Here is a 17,145-nt window from a genome sequence, read left to right as displayed (position 1 = left end):
ACGTAGGAACTGAAGAGGACCCAGAGTGAGTCCACCCCGAGGCTCACTGTGTCAAGGAAAGCATTAGTCACAGGCATTCTGTAAGCATGAGTTGATGATATTTAACACAGACGAAAAAGAAAGGGAGGTGAAGAGATAAAGAATAGATTGGGTTCTGATATGGATGATAAAAAAGATAGAGGAATGCAGCTGACAAGAGGGTCAGCCCTGTAGGCTTCTCTAGAGCTGCTGTAAAAAAAAATATATATATATCACACCACTGGGGCATGAACAGCAGAAACGTACTGTCTGAACATTCTGTCTGTTGGGGTCTAAAACCAATAGGTCAGCAACCGTGGTTCCTTCTCATAACCCAACAGAATAATCTCTGCCAGATTCTCCCAGGGCCTGTTTGTAGTTTCCTCTTTGTAATATCCAAACCATTCCTTTTTATAAGAGTACCAATAATATCAGATTAGAGGATTCCCATCCTAGATGTTGCACTGGCTTTTCTATTGCTGTGAAGAGACACCATGACCAAGGCAGCTTATAAAATATTTGCTGGGACTAATAGTTACAAAGACTTAAAGTCCATGGACACCATGACAGGGAGCATGGCAGTAGGTAAGCAGGCATGATACTGGAACGAGATAGCTGAGAGGTCACATCTGATCTGCAAGAGGCAGAGAGAGATCTAACTAGGAATGGAGTGGGCGTTTGAAAACTTAAAGCCCACTTTCTGTGCCAAACTTCCTCCAACAAAGGCCCCACCCCCTAATCCTTCCCAAACAGAGCCATAAACTGGGGACCAAGTATCCAAATACACAAGCTATGGGGACTAAGCTCAATCAGTCCATAACACTGTATAACTAATGGTATCCCAAATGACACTATTTCCTAATTAGATCTCTTTCTGTGGTTCAGAGACTTGCCAGGTCAGTGTGTGGATTTGTGGGAGTGACATAATTTAGTTAGCAACATGAAAAGCAGCCATTTTTCTATTGTAACAAGAAAGAAGGGCTGTAATTTGTCTATCTGTAGAATTGATGGCAGTTTTTTTTTTAAACAGTCTCTTTTTTTTGTTTTTTTCCTTAGTAATCTTTTTTTTTATTTTTAATATTTTTATTACATATTTTCCTCAATTACATTTCCAATACTATCCCAAAAGTCCCCCATAGCGCCCCCCACTTCCCTACCCACCCATTCCCATTCTTTTGGCCCTGGCATTCCCCTATATTGGGGCATATAAAGTTTGCAAGTCCAATGGGCCTCTCTTTCCAGTGATGGCCGACTAGGCCATCTTTCGATACATATGCAGCTAGAGACAAGAGCTCCGGGGTTCTGGTTAGTACATCATGTTGTTCCAACAATAGGGTTGCAGATCCCTTTAGCTCCTTGGGTACTTTCTCTAGCTTCTCCATTGGGAGCCCTGTGATACATCCAATAGCTGACTGTGAACATCCACTCCTGTGTTTGCTAGGCCCTGGCATCATCTCACAAGAGACAGCTATATTTGGGTCCTTTCAGCAAAATCTTGCTAGTGTATGCAATGGTGTCAGCGTTTAGAAGCTGATTATGGGATGGATCCCTAGATATGGCAGTCTCTAAATGGTCCATCCTTTCATCACAGCTACGAACTTTGTCTCTGTAACTCCTTCCCTGGGTGTTTTGTTCCCAATTCTAAGAAGGTGCACAGTGTCCACACTTTGGTCTTCATTCTTCTTGAGTTTCATGCGTTTATCAAATTGTATCTTATATCTTGGGTATCCTAAGTTTTGGGCTAATATCCACTTATCAGTGAATACATATTGTGTGAGTTCTTTTGTGATTGTGTTACTTCACTCAAGATGATGCCCTCCAGGTCCATCCATTTGGCTAGGAATTTCATAAATTCATTCTTTTTAATAGCTGAGTAGTACTCCATTGTGTAAATGTACTATAATTTCTGTATCCATTCCTCTGTTGAGGGACATCTGGGTTCTTTCCAGCTTCTGGCTATTATAAATAGGGCTGCTATGAACATAGTGGAGCATGTGTCCTTTTTACCAGTTGGGACATCTTCTGGATATATGCCCAGGAGAGGTATTGCTGGATCCTCCGGTAGTACTATGTCCAATTTTCTGAGGAACCGCCAGACTGATTTCCAGAGTGGTTGTACAAGCTTGCAATCCCACCAACAATGGAGGAGTGTTCCTCTTTCTCCACATCCTCGCCAGCATCTGCTGTCACCTGAATTTTTGATCTTAGCCATTCTGACTGGTGTGAGGTGGAATCTCAGGGTTGTTTTGATTTGCATTTCCCTGATGATTAAGGATGTTGAACATTTTTTCAGGTGCTTCTCTGCCATTCGGTATTCCTCAGGTGAGAATTCTTTGTTCAGTTCTGAGCCCCATTTTTTAATGGGGTTATTTGACTTTCTGGAGTCCACCTTCTTGAGTTCTTTATATATATTGGATATTAGTCCCTTATCTGATTTAGGATAGGTGAAGATCCTTTCCCAATCTGTTGGTGGTTTTTTTGTCTTATTGATGGTGTCTTTAGCCTTGCAGAAGCTTTGTAGTTTCATGAGGTCCCACTTGTCAATTCTCGATCTTACAGCACAAGCCATTACTGTTCTATTCAGGAATTTTTCCCCTGTGCCCATATCTTCAAGGCTTTCCCCCACTTTCTCCTCTATAAGTTTCAGTGTCTCTGGTTTTATGTGAAGTTCCTTGATCCACTTAGACTTGACCTTAGTACAAGGAGATAGGAATGGATCGATTCGCATTCTTCTACATGTTAACAACCAGTTGTGCCAGCACCATTTGTTGAAAATGCTGTCTTTCTTCCACTGGATGCTTTTAGCTCCCTTGTTGAAGATCAAGTGACCATAGGTGTGTGGGTTCATTTCTGGGTCTTCAATTCTATTCCATTGGTCTATTTGTCTGTCACTATACCAGTACCATGCAGTTTTTATCACAATTGCTCTGTAGTAGAGCTTTAGGTCCGGCATGGTGATTCCACCAGAGGTTCTTTTATCCTTGAGAAGAGTTTTTGCTATCCTAGGTTTTTTGTTATTCCAGATGAATTTGCAGATTGCACTTTCTAATTCGTTGAAGAATTGATTTGGAATTTTGATGGGGATTGCATTGAATCTGTAGATTGCTTTTGGCAAGATAGCCATTTTTACAATGTTGATCCTGCCAATCCATGAGCATGGGAGATCTTTCCATCTTCTGAGATCTTCTAGAATTTCTTTCTTCAGAGACTTGAAGTTTTTATTATACAGATCTTTCACTTCCTTAGTGATGGCAGTTTTAATAGTGGAGATAAGGTTATCAGCAGAGACCTCAGACTTGGAAGTAAGAGTTCCTGATGGAGGCTTCAAAGACCATTGAACAGAAAGAGAGAAGGCTGATCTGGGTGGCCTTTACTACTGCATGGGCATACATGTCGATGGTGTACTCAATAATTCAGTGTGTCCTTTGCACAATCATAGAATGTCTTTGGAGGAGAAGGTGCTTTGACTATGTGATAGTTTACAGCAAAATCAATGCCAGTTTCACTAAGGAAAAGCTATTCGCAGATTAACCAGGCATGCACACATTTGGAGTTCAAGTTAAATGGCAATTTATTTGTGATGATCCCTATTTTTATTACTAAAATGTACATGACTAGAATTCATTCTTTTTAATGTTATTTCTCCCTTAGACTGTCCTAAAGAAAGACATTGCCTTATGCACCTACCTGTTTTTTAGTATGCACCAGTATTCCTCGATGCTGAGAAGCAGATTAATCCACAGCCAACATTCACCAGCAGATTAATCCACAGCCAACATTCACCAGCAGATTAATCCACAGCCAACATTCACCAGCAGATTAATCCACAGCCAACATTCACCGTGTTGAACCTCGAGTAATGGTTTCTCACAAAAGCAGGCAACTATATCATTTGGAAAGCAATTTTTCTCCAGAAGATTTATCTAAAGCTTTATATTTTCCAGGACAGGGAGGTGTGAGATTTGTGGGTAATTATACAATTACAGAACATAAACATTTATGATGACCTCCAGCAACACAACAACCTTGAATCTCTTGAAGAAATATAATTGATCTCGAGCCACATAAAAAGACTAGCTTACTTCATGGCAGAACAATATTGGCAATAGTTTTTTTTTTTCTGTTTATGAAATTGATAACAGATACTCATTAAAAATCACATGATAATAGCAATGTCCTCATGATGCAAGGGTGAATAGGATTAATAGATAAATATAAGAAAGGAAGAAATGTTATTCTATTGTATTTTATCTTTTTTTTTTCAGAGTGATTGTGTACTTAGCTTTTTCCTCTCTGAACATATTCAGCCAACGCCTGAAGACTCTCCATTTGTGGACCCAGGCAAGTGAATTCATCACAATTACCATGTGCAGTGACTGTGTATGTAATTGTATGGAAGATCCACTGGCAATGTCTTCGGTTCCAAATGATAATGTCTTTTTAATGCTAAGACCTTACTGTTTTTCTCCCTAGCCATTCCTAAAGAGTTTGAAACCCCTAAGAATAGAGTCTTCAAGTTAAGATACGCTAAGATGTTTTTGTCCATTTACAATAGTGACAGGACTATAGTCCAGATTGTTCCCTATTTCAATTAATTGTGCTTTGAATTTAAATTGCATTTCAAAGACAGAATCTCTGTTTTCTCTGGCATAGGAGTCTTGCAATTTTACCACTACATTACAAAGCAAAAAGAAAGAGAGAGAAGAAAGAGAGAGGAGAGAGAGAGAGAGAGAGAGAGAGAGAGAGAGAGAGAGAGAGAGAGAGAGAGAGAGAGAGAAATATAATAATCATGGAGTCTTACTCTTGCATTTTAAAGCCTACTCCCTGAACAAAGCCTTGTATTGGTGCTACCATCTTGTTCTCTTCCAAACTGCGTCCTGTGCAAGTTCTAATGGACATTCCATCATTTCCCTGGATCTGCACAGGCTCCTTTGAAAGTTCTATGAGTTTCAAGCACTTATACTTCACATTAAGGACTGGCAATTCAATAACATATTAGTTTTATAGAAACATTAGTTTGTTAGTTTTATTTGTGTGTATATTTGTTGGCCAGCAGATATGTATGTGCAGTATGAGTAGGCAGGTGAACTAAAGTCACGGTTGGCTGTAAGTCACTTGATGTGGATAATGGGGACTGCATCTAGGGTCTCTGCAAGAATAAAGGGTACTCTTAGTCACTGAGCTATCTTTAGCCCTACACATGCTGGTTTTAATCTCCATATTTATGATTGCATGATTTTCCGGCTATCACCAATCCTTCCAACCCTCAGTCTTCATTTTATCCATATTAACCTCCTGGCTGTTAAGGTTGTATCTGCGTGCTCATTGCGTCTGGCATCCTAGGTCATTGTCACTTAGGTAAAGAGTTTTCTGAATGCTCTGTTCTGGGGCACAAGAACTTATTAAGTTGTGTAACTGTGCTTGCACATGGCCAACCTCTCGTGCTATGTGAAAAGTAACATTAAGTCAAAGACTCCCTTCTCAACCTGCATTGCTTACACTTAAAATCCCTGAGATAATGAATGTATGAGGATTTCCAGAGAAAGAGGGGGAGAGAAACTGAGAATGTAGAAAGAAAAAAAGAAAGCAATCAATTTTAATTACCTGAGGAGATGTTACTATCACCAGTAGCACAAACTTTAATAATTCAGGCCCAGAAAAAAAAAATATCAAGTTGTTTAATTCTAGAGATGCTGTCAGAATGGGACTGTGTGGGCCTCTCTGTCATTGAAGCCCCTCAAGAAAAATTGCTTCTTTACATTTCAAGAAATAAACCTCATATTCCTGTCTACTTTGGGTTTTATGCATAATCTTATTCCTGAAAGATATTTTGAAATACATATGCACCCAAAATTATGATGGTTATTATACAAACTAAAGCAGCGCCTTGAAGAAGTTTCCAATTTTAAAATTTCATATGTCATCAATACTCAAGAATTATTTCAACAGTTATGAGTAACAACAGATTTGATTCATTCCATCAAAAGTCGCAGCTATAGGCTGCCTCCTAAAAACAGCTTATTGTCTTAAAACAATTAGACACATTTTCCAAGCAGGATATGTAAATCACTGTAATAAGCAAGGATTCGCTGTGCCTTATTTTGTTCTTCACCTCAAATCATTTCATCATTCTGGATTCTTAATCTTTTGTCATAGAATAGCTGCTGACTGTTAGCAAGAAGCCTGTTTACTTAAGCATTATGCTCATCCATGAGTTGAAAATTTTAGCTTATGTTGTTAAATGATTAGAGGGCAAAGTTATTCAAATGTGTTCAGATGGTGATTTGCATAGAAACAACCTTAAATGGAAATCCCAGACTTTGACAACCTCTACTGGAATGTTGATTTTGAATACCCATGTCTCTAGATGTGTGCCTCAAAAACACAGGAGGATGCTGTATGTGCTGGATATTCACTTATCAACTTGACACACATGCGAAAGGGAGCCTCCACTGAGGAACTCCCTCCATCAGATTGGTTTGTGGGCATGTCTGGAGAACATTTTCTTATTGAGGAAAGAAGGCTCAGTCCATGTATGCATTACCATTCCTTGACAGGTGAGCCTGAGCTACATAAGAATGTTAGTTGATCAAGCCACAAGGATCAGGCCAGTAATTACCATTTCTGCATGGCCTCTTCTTCATTTCATGTACTGAATTTCTGCCTTGACTTTGTTTTATGATAGATTTTAACCTGAAAGTTAAACCCTTTCTTCCCCGAGTTGCTTTTGTTTGTGGTATCTATCCACAGCAACAGAACATGTCACCCTAAATCTGGGAGATACTATCAGTCCTAGGGTTTCAGTGTCTCATGAAACAGGATTTTGTGTGACAACTTCAGACTTTATCTTTTGCCATGTGCCAGTTTACTGCCCTCTATTAAAATATTCCTGGGCTCCTTGTTGTCCTTCAAGTCACTAACTTCACTGATGACTCTAGAGTATGTGTTTATTACAGACGAGACCTCCTTGATTGGATAAACTGTGTGCATATTGGGCACCTTGGCATTGCAAGATGAACCACCAGGTCTGGCTTCCCATACAAACACTTCCCAAATAATTACTGAATAAGAACTCACTGTGACAACCACAGGTACATGATGGTAATCTCTATAAAGACAGATTTTTTTTTTTAATAAAGGGAAAAGGAGAGAAGTGCAGAATTGTCTTGTCTTCTCACAATCCTGAAATCCTGAAAAACATTGCTGCACAGAAGAGCTCCCAAAACTAGAACTTTTTAAAGAATCACTTGGGAAATCTCTTCTACAAATTATTATGTTAAATGACATTGACTCCATAATTCAATCTAAAAATCTTTATGGATTCTATTTTAATTCTCCCCATATCACCTCTCTGATGACATAGGTTTCCGTATGCTACAAAGATTAATATAGCTTGTATGGCTTTACATTCCTATAATAGAGTATCATAGTCAATATAATTTCCTGAACAGAACACCAATGGCTTATGCTCTAAGATCAAGAATCTACAAATAGGACCTCATAAAATTGCAAAGCTTCTGTAAGGCAAAGAACATTGTCAATAGGACAAAACAGCAATCAACAGATTTGAGAAAGATTTTTACCAATCCTACATTCAATAGAGGGCTAATATTCAAATATATACAAAGAACTCAGGAAGTTAAACTCCAGAGAACCAAATAACCCTATTAAAAATGGGGAACATAGCTAATCAGAGAATTCTCAACTGAGGAAACTCGAATGGCCGAGAAGCACCTAAAGAAATGTTCAACATCCTTTTTTTTTAAATTTTTAATATTTTTATTACATATTATCCTCAATTACATTTCCAATGCTATCCCAAAAGTCCCCCATAGCGCCCCCCACTTCCCTACCCACCCATTCCCATTCTTTTGGCCCTGGCATTCCCCTATATTGGGGCATATAAAGTTTGCAAGTCCAATGGGCCTCTCTTTCCAGTGATGGCCAACTAGGCCATCTTTCGATACATATGCAGCTAGAGACAAGAGCTCCGGGGTTCTGGTTAGTACATCATGTTGTTCCAACAATAGGGTTGCAGATCCCTTTACCTCCTTGTATACTTTCTCTAGCTTCTCCATTGGGAGCCCTGTGATACATCCAATAGCTGACTGTGAACATCCACTCCTGTGTTTGCTAGGCCCCTGCATCGTCTCACAAGAGACAGTTATCAGGGTCCTTTCAGCAAAATCTTGCTAGTGTATGCAATGGTGTCAGCGTTTAGAAGCTGATTATGGGATGGATCCCTGGATACGGCAGTCTCTAAATGGTCCATCCTTTCATCACAGCTACGAACTTTGTCTCTGTAACTCCTTCCCTGGGTGTTTTGTTCCCAATTCTAAGAAGGTACACAGTGTCCACACTTTGGTCTTCATTCTTCTTGAGTTTCATGCGTTTAGCAAATTGTATCTTATATCTTGGCTATCCTAAGTTTTGGGCTAATATCCACTTATCAGTGAATACATATTGTGTGAGTTCTTTTGTGATTGTGTTACTTCACTCAAGATGATGCCCTCCAGGTCCATCCATTTGGCTAGGAATTTCATAAATTCATTCTTTTTAATAGCTGAGTAGTACTCCATTGTGTAAATGTACCATAATTTCTGTATCCATTCCTCTGTTGAGGGACATCTGGGTTCTTTCCAGCTTCTGGCTATTATAAATAGGGCTGCTATGAACATAGTGGAGCATGTGTCCTTTTTACCGGTTGGGACATCTTCTGGATATATGCCCAGGAGAGGTATTGCTGGATCCTCCGGTAGTACTATGTCCAATTTTCTGAGGAACCGCCAGACTGATTTCCAGAGTGGTTATACAAGCTTGCAATCCCACCAACAATCGATGAGTGTTCCTCTTTCTCCACATCCTCGCCAGCATCTGCTGTCGCCTGAATTTTTGATCTTAGCCATTCTGACTGGTGTGAGGTGGAATCTCAGGGTTGTTTTGATTTGCATTTCCCTGATGATTAAGGATGTTGAACATTTTTTCAGGTGCTTCTCTGCCATTTGGTATTCCTCAGGTGAGAATTCTTTGTTCAGTTCTGAGCCCCATTTTTTAATGGGGTTATTTGACTTTCTGGAGTCCACCTTCTTGAGTTCTTTATATATATTGGATATTAGACCCTTATCTGATTTAGGATAGGTGAAGATCCTTTCCCAATCTGTTGGTGGTTTTTTTGTCTTATTGATGGTGTCTTTAGCCTTGCAGAAGCTTTGTAGTTTCATGAGGTCCCACTTGTCAATTCTCGATCTTACAGCACAAGCCATTACTGTTCTATTCAGGAATTTTCCCCCTGTGCCCATATCTTCAAGGCTTTTCCCCACTTTCTCCTCTATAAGTTTCAGTGTCTCTGGTTTTAGGTGAAGTTCCTTGATCCACTTAGACTTGACCTTAGTACAAGGAGATAGGAATGGATCGATTCGCATTCTTCTACATGTTAACAACCAGTTGTGCCAGCACCATTTGTTGAAAATGCTGTCTTTCTTCCACTGGATGTTTTTAGCTCCCTTGTCGAAGATCAAGTGACCGTAGGTGTGTGGGTTCATTTCTGGGTCTTCAATTCTATTCCATTGGTCTATTTGTCTGTCACTATACCAGTACCATGCAGTTTTTATCACAATTGCTCTGTAGTAGAGCTTTAAGTCCGGCATGGTGATTCCACCAGAGGTTCTTTTATCCTTGAGAAGAGTTTTTGCTATTCTAGGTTTTTTGTTATTCCAGATGAATTTGCAGATTGCACTTTCTAATTCGTTGAAGAATTGATTTGGAATTTTGATGGGGATTGCATTGAATCTGTAGATTGCTTTTGGCAAGATAGCCATTTTTACAATGTTGATCCTGCCAATCCATGAGCATGGGAGATCTTTCCATCTTCTGAGATCTTCTAGAATTTCTTTCTTCAGAGACTTGAAGTTTTTATTATACAGATCTTTCACTTCCTTAGTTAGAGTCACGCCAAGATATTTTATATTATTTGTGACTATTGAGAAGGGTGTTGTTTCCCTAATTTCTTTCTCAGCCTGTTTATTCTTTGTGTAGAGAAAGGCCATTGATTTGTTTGAGTTAATTTTATATCCAGCTACTTCACCGAAGCTGTTTATCAGGCTTAGGAGTTCTCTGGTGGAATTTTTAGGGTCACTTATATATACTATCATATCATCTGCAAAGAGTGATATTTTGACTTCATCTTTTCCAATTTGTATCCCTTTGATCTCCTTTTGTTGTCGAATTGCTCTGGCTAGGACTTCAAGTACAATGTTGAATAGGTATGGAGAAAGTGGACAGCCTTGTCTAGTCCCTGATTTTAGAGGGATTTCTTCAAGCTTCTCACCATTTACTTTGATGTTGGCTACTGGTTTGCTGTAGATTGCTTTTATCATGTTTAGGTATGGGCCTTGAATTCCTGATCTTTCCAAGTCTTTTATCATGAATGGGTGTTGGATCTTGTCAAATGCTTTTTCCGCATCTAACGAGATGACCATGTGGTTTTTGTCTTTGAGTTTGTTTATATACTGGATTACGTTGGTGGATTTCCGAATATTGAACCATCCCTGCATCCCTGGGATGAAACCTACTTGGTCAGGATGGATGATTGTTTTGATGTGTTCTTGGATTCGATTAGCAAGAACTTTATTGAGGATTTTTGCATCAATATTCATAAGGGATATTGGTCTGAAGTTTTCTTTCTTTGTTGGGTCTTTTTGTGGTTTAGGTATCAGAGTAATTGTGGCTTCATAGAATGAGTTGGGTAGAGTACCTTCTGTTTCTATTTTGTGGAATAGTTTGTGAAGAACTGGGATTAGATCTTCTTTGAAGGTCTAATAGAACTCTGCACTAAACCCATCTGGTCCTGGGCTTTTTTTAGTTGGGAGACTATTAATGACTGCTTCTATTTCTTTGGGGGATATAGGGCTGTTTAGATCATTAAGCTGATCTTGATTCAACTTTGGTACCTGGTATCTGTCTAGGAACTTCTCCATTTCATCCAGGTTCTCCAGTTTTGTTGAGTATAGCCTTTGGTAGAAGGATCTGATGGTGTTTTGGATGTCTTCAGGATCTGTTGTTATGTCTCCTTTTTCATTTCTGATTTTGTTAATTAGGATGCTTTCCCTGTGCCCTCTAGTGAGTCTGGCTAAGGGTTTATCTATCTTGTTGATTTTCTCAAAGAAGGAGCTCATTGATTGGTTGATTCTTTGAATAGTTTTTCTTGTTTCCACTTGGTTGATTTCGCCCCTGAGTTTGATTATTTCCTGCTGTCTACTCCTCTTGGGTGAATTTGCTTCCTTTTGTTCTAGTGCTTTTAGGTATGTTGTCAAGCTGCTAATATGTGCTCTCTCTAGTTTCCTTTTGGAGGCACTCAGAGCTATGAGTTTTCCTCTTAGAAATGCTTTCATTGCGTCCCATAAGTTTGGGTATGTTGTGGCTTCATTTTCATTGAACTCTAAAAAGTCCTTAATTTCTTTCTTTATTCCTTCCTTGACCAAGGTATCATTGAGAAGAGTGTTGTTCAGTTTCCACGTGAAGGTTGGCTTTCTATTATTTATTTTGTTATTGAAGATCAGCCTTAGTCCATGGTGATCTGATAGGATGCATGGGACAATTTCAATATTTTTGTATCTGTTGAGGCCTGTTTTGTGACCAATTATGTGGTCAATTTTGGAGAAGGTACCATGAGGTGCTGAGAAGAAGGTATATCCTTTTGTTTTAGGATAGAATGTTCTGTAGATATCTGCCAGATCCATTTGATTCATAATTTCTCTTAGTTTCTCTGTGTCCCTGTTTAGTTTCTGTTTCCATGATCTGTCCATTGGTGAAAGTGGTGTGTTGAAGTCTCCCACTATTATTGTATGAGGTGCAATGTGTGCTTTGAGATTTACTAAAGTTTCTTTAATGAATGTGGCTGCCTTTGTATTTGGAGCATAGATATTCAGGATTGATAGTTCCTCTTGGAGGATTTTACCTTTGATGAGTATGAAGTGTCCCTCCCTGTCTTTTTTAATGACTTTGGGTTGGAAGTCAATCTTATCAGATATTAGAATGGCTACTCCAGCTTGTTTCTTCATACCATTTGCTTGGAAAATTGTTTTCCATCCTTTCATTCTGAGGTAGTTTCTATCTTTTTCTCTGAGATGAGTTTCCTGTAAGCAGCAAAATGTTGGGTCTTGTTTGTGTAGCCAGTTTGTTAGTCTATGTCTTTTTATCGGGGAGTTGAGTCCATTGATATTAAGAGATATTAAGGAAAAGTAATTGTTGTTTCCTGTTATTTTTGTTGTTAAAGTTGGCATTCTGTTCTTGTGGCTGTCTTCTTTTAGGTTTGTTGAGGGATTACCTTCTTGTTGTTTCTAGGGCGTGGTTCCTGTCCTTGTATTGGTTTTTTTCTGTTATTATCCTTTGAAGGGCTGGATTCGTGGAGAGATAATGTGTGAATTTGGTTTTGTCGTGGAATACTTTGGTTTCTCCATCTATGTTAATTGAGAGTTTGTCTGGGTATAATAGCCTGGGCTGGAATTTGTGTTCTCTTAGTTTCTGTATAACATCCGTCCAGGATCTTCTGGCTTTCATAGTCTCTGGTGAAAAATCTGGTGTAATTCTGATAGGCTTGCCTTTATATGTTACTTGGCCTTTTCTCTTACTGCTTTTAGTATTCTATCTTTATTTAGAGCATTTGTTGTTCTGATTATTATGTGTCGGGAGGTATTTCTTTTCTGGTCCAGTCTATTTGGAGTTCTGTAGGCTTCTTGTATGTTCATGGGCATCTCTTTCTTTAGATTTGGGAAGTTTTCTTCTATAATTTTGTTGAAGATGTTTGCTCGTCCTTTGAGTTGAAAATCTTCATTCTCATCCACTCCTATTATCCGTAGGTTTGGTCTTCTCATTGTGTCCTGTATTTCTTGGATGTTTTGAGTTAGGATCTTTTTGCATTTTACATTTTCCTTGATTGTTGTGCCGATGTTCTCTATGGAATCTTCTGCACCTGAGATTCTCTCTTCCATCTCTTGTATTCTGTTGCTGATGCTGGTATCTACGGTTCCAGATTTCTTTCCTAGGGTTTCTATCTCCAGTGTTGCCTCATTTTGGGTTTTCTTTATTGTGTCTACTTCCCTTTTTAGGTCTAGTATGGTTTTGTTCATTTCCATCATCTGTTTGGATGTGTTTTCCTGTTTTTCATTAAGGACTTCTACCTGTTTGATTAGGTTATCCTGTTTTTTTTTAAGGATTTGTAACTCTTTAGCAGTGTTCTCCTGCAATTCTTTAAGGGATTTTTGTGCTTCCTCTTTATTGTCTTCCTCCTGTTTACCAGTGTTCCTTTGTATTTCTTTAAGTGTGTTATTAAAGTCCTTCTTGAAGTCCTCTACCATCATCAGGAGATATGCTTTTAGATCCGTGTCTAGCTTTTCCGGTGTGTTGGGGTGCCCTGGACTGGGCGAAGTGGGAGTGCTGGGTTCTGATGATGGTGAGTGGTCTTGGTTTCTGTTAGTAAGATTATCACGTTTACCTTTCGCCATCTGGTAATCTCTGGGGTTAGTTGTTGTCGTTGTCACTGTTTAAAGATTGGAGCAGAGGCTGTGTTCCACTCACCAGCAGTCTCAAAATCCTGTGGCGGGGGTCATGGGTAGCTGGCAGTACCCCGGTGCTGGTCCAGCCGGAAGAGGCCTGTGGTCCTACTCAGGCCGGTTTTCTGCTTCCCTAACTAATGCAGTCTCAGGTCCCGCGCGCAATTGGATTGGAGCAGAAGCTGTGTTCCACTCTCCAGAAGTCTTAAGATCCTGTGGCGGGTGTTGTGGGTAGCTGGCGAGTGTCAGCGGACCCTGCGCCCTTGCTACCCCGGTGCTTTTCTGACCGGAAGAGGCTTGTGGCCCTATGTAGGCCGAATTTCTCCCTCCCCAACCAAAGCAGACTCAGGTCCCGCGTGATTGGACTGGAGCAGAAGCTGTGTTCCACTCACCAGCAGTCTCAAAATCCTGTGGCGGGGGTCGTGGGTATCTGGCGGGTGTCAGCTGACCCTGGGCTCTAGCTACCCCGGTGCTGATCCAGCCGGATGAGGCCTGTGGCCCTACTCTGGCTGGTTTCTGCTTCCCTAACTAATGCAGTCTCAGGTCCTGTGCGCAATTGGATTGGAGCAGAAGCTGTGTTCCACTCACCAGAAGTCTTAAGATCCTGTGGCGGGTGCTGTGGGTAGCTGGCCATGTTCAACATCCTTAGTCATCAGGGAAATGCAAATCAAAATAACCCTGAGATTCCATCTCACACCAGTCAGAATGGGTAAGGTCAAAAGCTCAAGTGACAGCAGATGCTGGGAAGGATGTGGAGAAAGAGGAACACTCCTCCATTTCTGGTGAAATTTCAAGCTTGTACAACCACTCTGGAAATCAGTCTGGCGATTCCTCAAAAAATTGGACATAGTACTTAGTACCTGAAGACCCAACTATACCACTCCTGGGCATATAACCCAGAAGATGCTCCAACATGTAATAAGGACACCTGCTCCACTATGTTCATAGCAGCTTTATTTATAATATCCAGAAGCTGGAAAGAACCCAGATATCCCTTAACAGAATGGATATAGAAAACGTGATACATTTACACAATGGAATACTACTCAACTATTAAAAATAATGACTCCATGAAATTCCTAGGCAAATGGATAGAACTTGAAAATATCCTGAGTTAGGTAACCCAGTCACAAAAGAACATATATGGTACATACGTACTCACTGATAAGTGGATATTAGCCCAAAAGTTCAAAATATCCAAGATACAATTCTCATACCGTATGAAGCTCAAGAGGAAGGAAGACCAAAGTGTGGGTGCTTCGGTCCTTCATAGAAGGAGAACAAAATACTCGCAGGAGGAAATATGGAGACAAAGTGTAGAGCAGAGAGTGAAGGAAAGTCCATATGGAGACAAAGTGTGGAGCAGAGAGTGAAGGAAAGGCCATTCAGAGACTTTCCTACTTGGGGATCCATCCCATCTACAGTTATGAAACCCAGGCACTATTGTGAATGCCAGCAAGTGCTTGCTGACAGGAGCCTGATACAGCTGTCTCCTGAGAGGTTCTGCCAGAGTCTGACACGTACAGAGGTGGATGCTTGCAGCCAAGCATTGGATTGAGCTCAGGGTCTCTGATGGAGGAGTTGGAGAAGGGACTGAAGGAGCTGAGGGGGTTTGCAGCCCCATAAAGGGAGCAACAGTGTCAACTGGCCAGACCTCCCCTGAGCTCCCAGGGACTGGACCACCAATCAAAGAATACACATGGAGGAACCCATGGCTCTGGCCGAATATGTGGCAGAGGATGGCCTTGTGGATATCAGTGGGAGGAGCAGTCCTTGGGCCTGAGGGGGTTTGATGCCCCAGTATAGGAGAATGCCAGGATGGGAAGGTGAGAGTAGGTGGGTGGGTGGATGGGAGAGTACCTGCAGAGAGGCAGGGGGAGGGGAAACCTGGAAAGGGAATAACATTTGAAATGTAAATAAAGGAAATATCCAGTAAAAGAAGAAAAAGAGAGAAATGGTTTATTTAAGCTTGTGATCTCAGAAATTTTAGTCTACGTACATTTATTTGTGTTGTTTGAGGGTCTCTGGTAAGAGCACATACATGATGAAGCAAAGCTACCCATGTGACAGAATAGGACAGAGGTAGAAAGAAAGGGAGTGGGGTCTAGTGTCCTTCTTAAAGGAAAGCCCTTAGGAGCAGAGCTTTCTCCCAGAATTTTCACCTTCTCCAGGTTCTGCCACCTCCCACATTGCCATAGGCTAAGGACCAAGCCTCCAGAACATACAGCTTTGAGGAACATATTCAATACATAGCACCTTCCATACGAAATCATGCTGTCACACAGACAAGTCATTTGTGCCCGCCCAGCTACACCATTCTCACATGTGAAAGACAGATATGTGATAAAGTGTACAAAACTAAAATAGCTAATGAAGTACAACCTTAGACAATAACTGCCAATTTTAAGAGGATGATGTCGCCATCGCTTTTAGAGGATATTTGTAACTGCAAGCCACTGTAAACACAGGCTGTGAGTCATGACCTCAAGTCAACACCTCCACTTTAGGACGTGTATTTGAAAGAGAACTTGAAGTCTTGTGCCCCATAAATCAGGCACACACTAGTTAAGGGTCTCGCTAGCTACTTGGTTAAAAAACAGATCTGAAATATAGAAGTTGAATTGTGGATTATAGGTTTTCAATTAAAGTTTTAATGATACATCATTTGATGGGGAAAATTTGAACTGCTATATTCTGAAGCATGGCAAGATAAATGTATAAGACAAATGTGTATAAGGGTACATTGTACATTTTAAAATAGGAAACATCTGAACATACTGTTCCCGAGTGTTTTTCTAGGCAGGCACTGGGGAAACACTGGGGAAAGGTCTGGCAGTGAATGCAGTTGGGCGGCCAATAAAAATCCAACAAGAGGTGCGCTTTTGCCTTTGATTCCCTTGAGAAACAAATATTGTCAAAAGAAATAAAAATCTAATGCTATTAAGCTAGGGTAAAACAAAACCAACAATGTTCTTAAGTATCACAAACATACAAAGTGGAAACTTAGTGCACTCTTCCTTTTAAAACTCACAACACCAACAAGATAGAGATAAAACAGAACATCAATAGCTATATGTGAGCTTAACTCATCTACTGAGAACAAGATAACTTAAAATTAAAATGAAAATTCAAACCATAGCTATGTTCACTACTAAAAAAACACACCTAACACAAGCTAATTTTATAAGGTTGAAATTTTTATTGCCATAGGTATGCTAGGCAAATACAAAGAAAATGGAGTCAGAAGTCAAAATATTGATGAGGAAAGAGAGAAGGAAGTCCTAAAGCGTGGGACTTACTTCAATTGCAAGAAGATAAATAATGGAACTTTCACCTAGACTGTGAAATTATGAATAAAGATGCGAGATGTTATAACTCTTCATTAAATATTGTAAAGGCGACACATATAAAGCAGAGCTTGTGAGACTCACAAGAGAAATTCACAGAATGCACCAATAAAAGGGGACCCTAACACACAACTTCCAAACTGTGACAACTCGGGTGACACAAGGAGAGAATGTGGTCATAGAAAACTGCAGTAAAATGAATAAGGCAAATGGCCTAATCCATGTCACTT

General features: G+C 40.1%; 1 protein-coding gene across 4 annotated transcripts in view; it reads left to right on the top strand.

Annotated features, from left to right (window-relative positions):
- Positions 1-17,145, top strand: part of Pik3c2g (phosphatidylinositol-4-phosphate 3-kinase catalytic subunit type 2 gamma) — a 349,836-nt gene that overhangs the window by 291,981 nt on the left and 40,710 nt on the right. For all 4 annotated transcript variants that reach the window (XM_029478871.1, XM_021164809.2, XM_029478872.1 and 1 more), the window contains one exon: positions 4,284-4,359. In XM_029478871.1, coding sequence (XP_029334731.1) covers positions 4,284-4,359 — 76 coding nt within the window. The remainder of the gene's footprint in view (positions 1-4,283; positions 4,360-17,145) is intronic.

This window comes from Mus caroli, unplaced genomic scaffold (assembly GCF_978045245.1).
Source record: "Mus caroli unplaced genomic scaffold, Mus_caroli_1 scaffold_7, whole genome shotgun sequence".
Taxonomy (NCBI): domain Eukaryota; kingdom Metazoa; phylum Chordata; class Mammalia; order Rodentia; family Muridae; genus Mus; species Mus caroli.
This window is presented reverse-complemented; position numbering and strand designations above follow the sequence as displayed.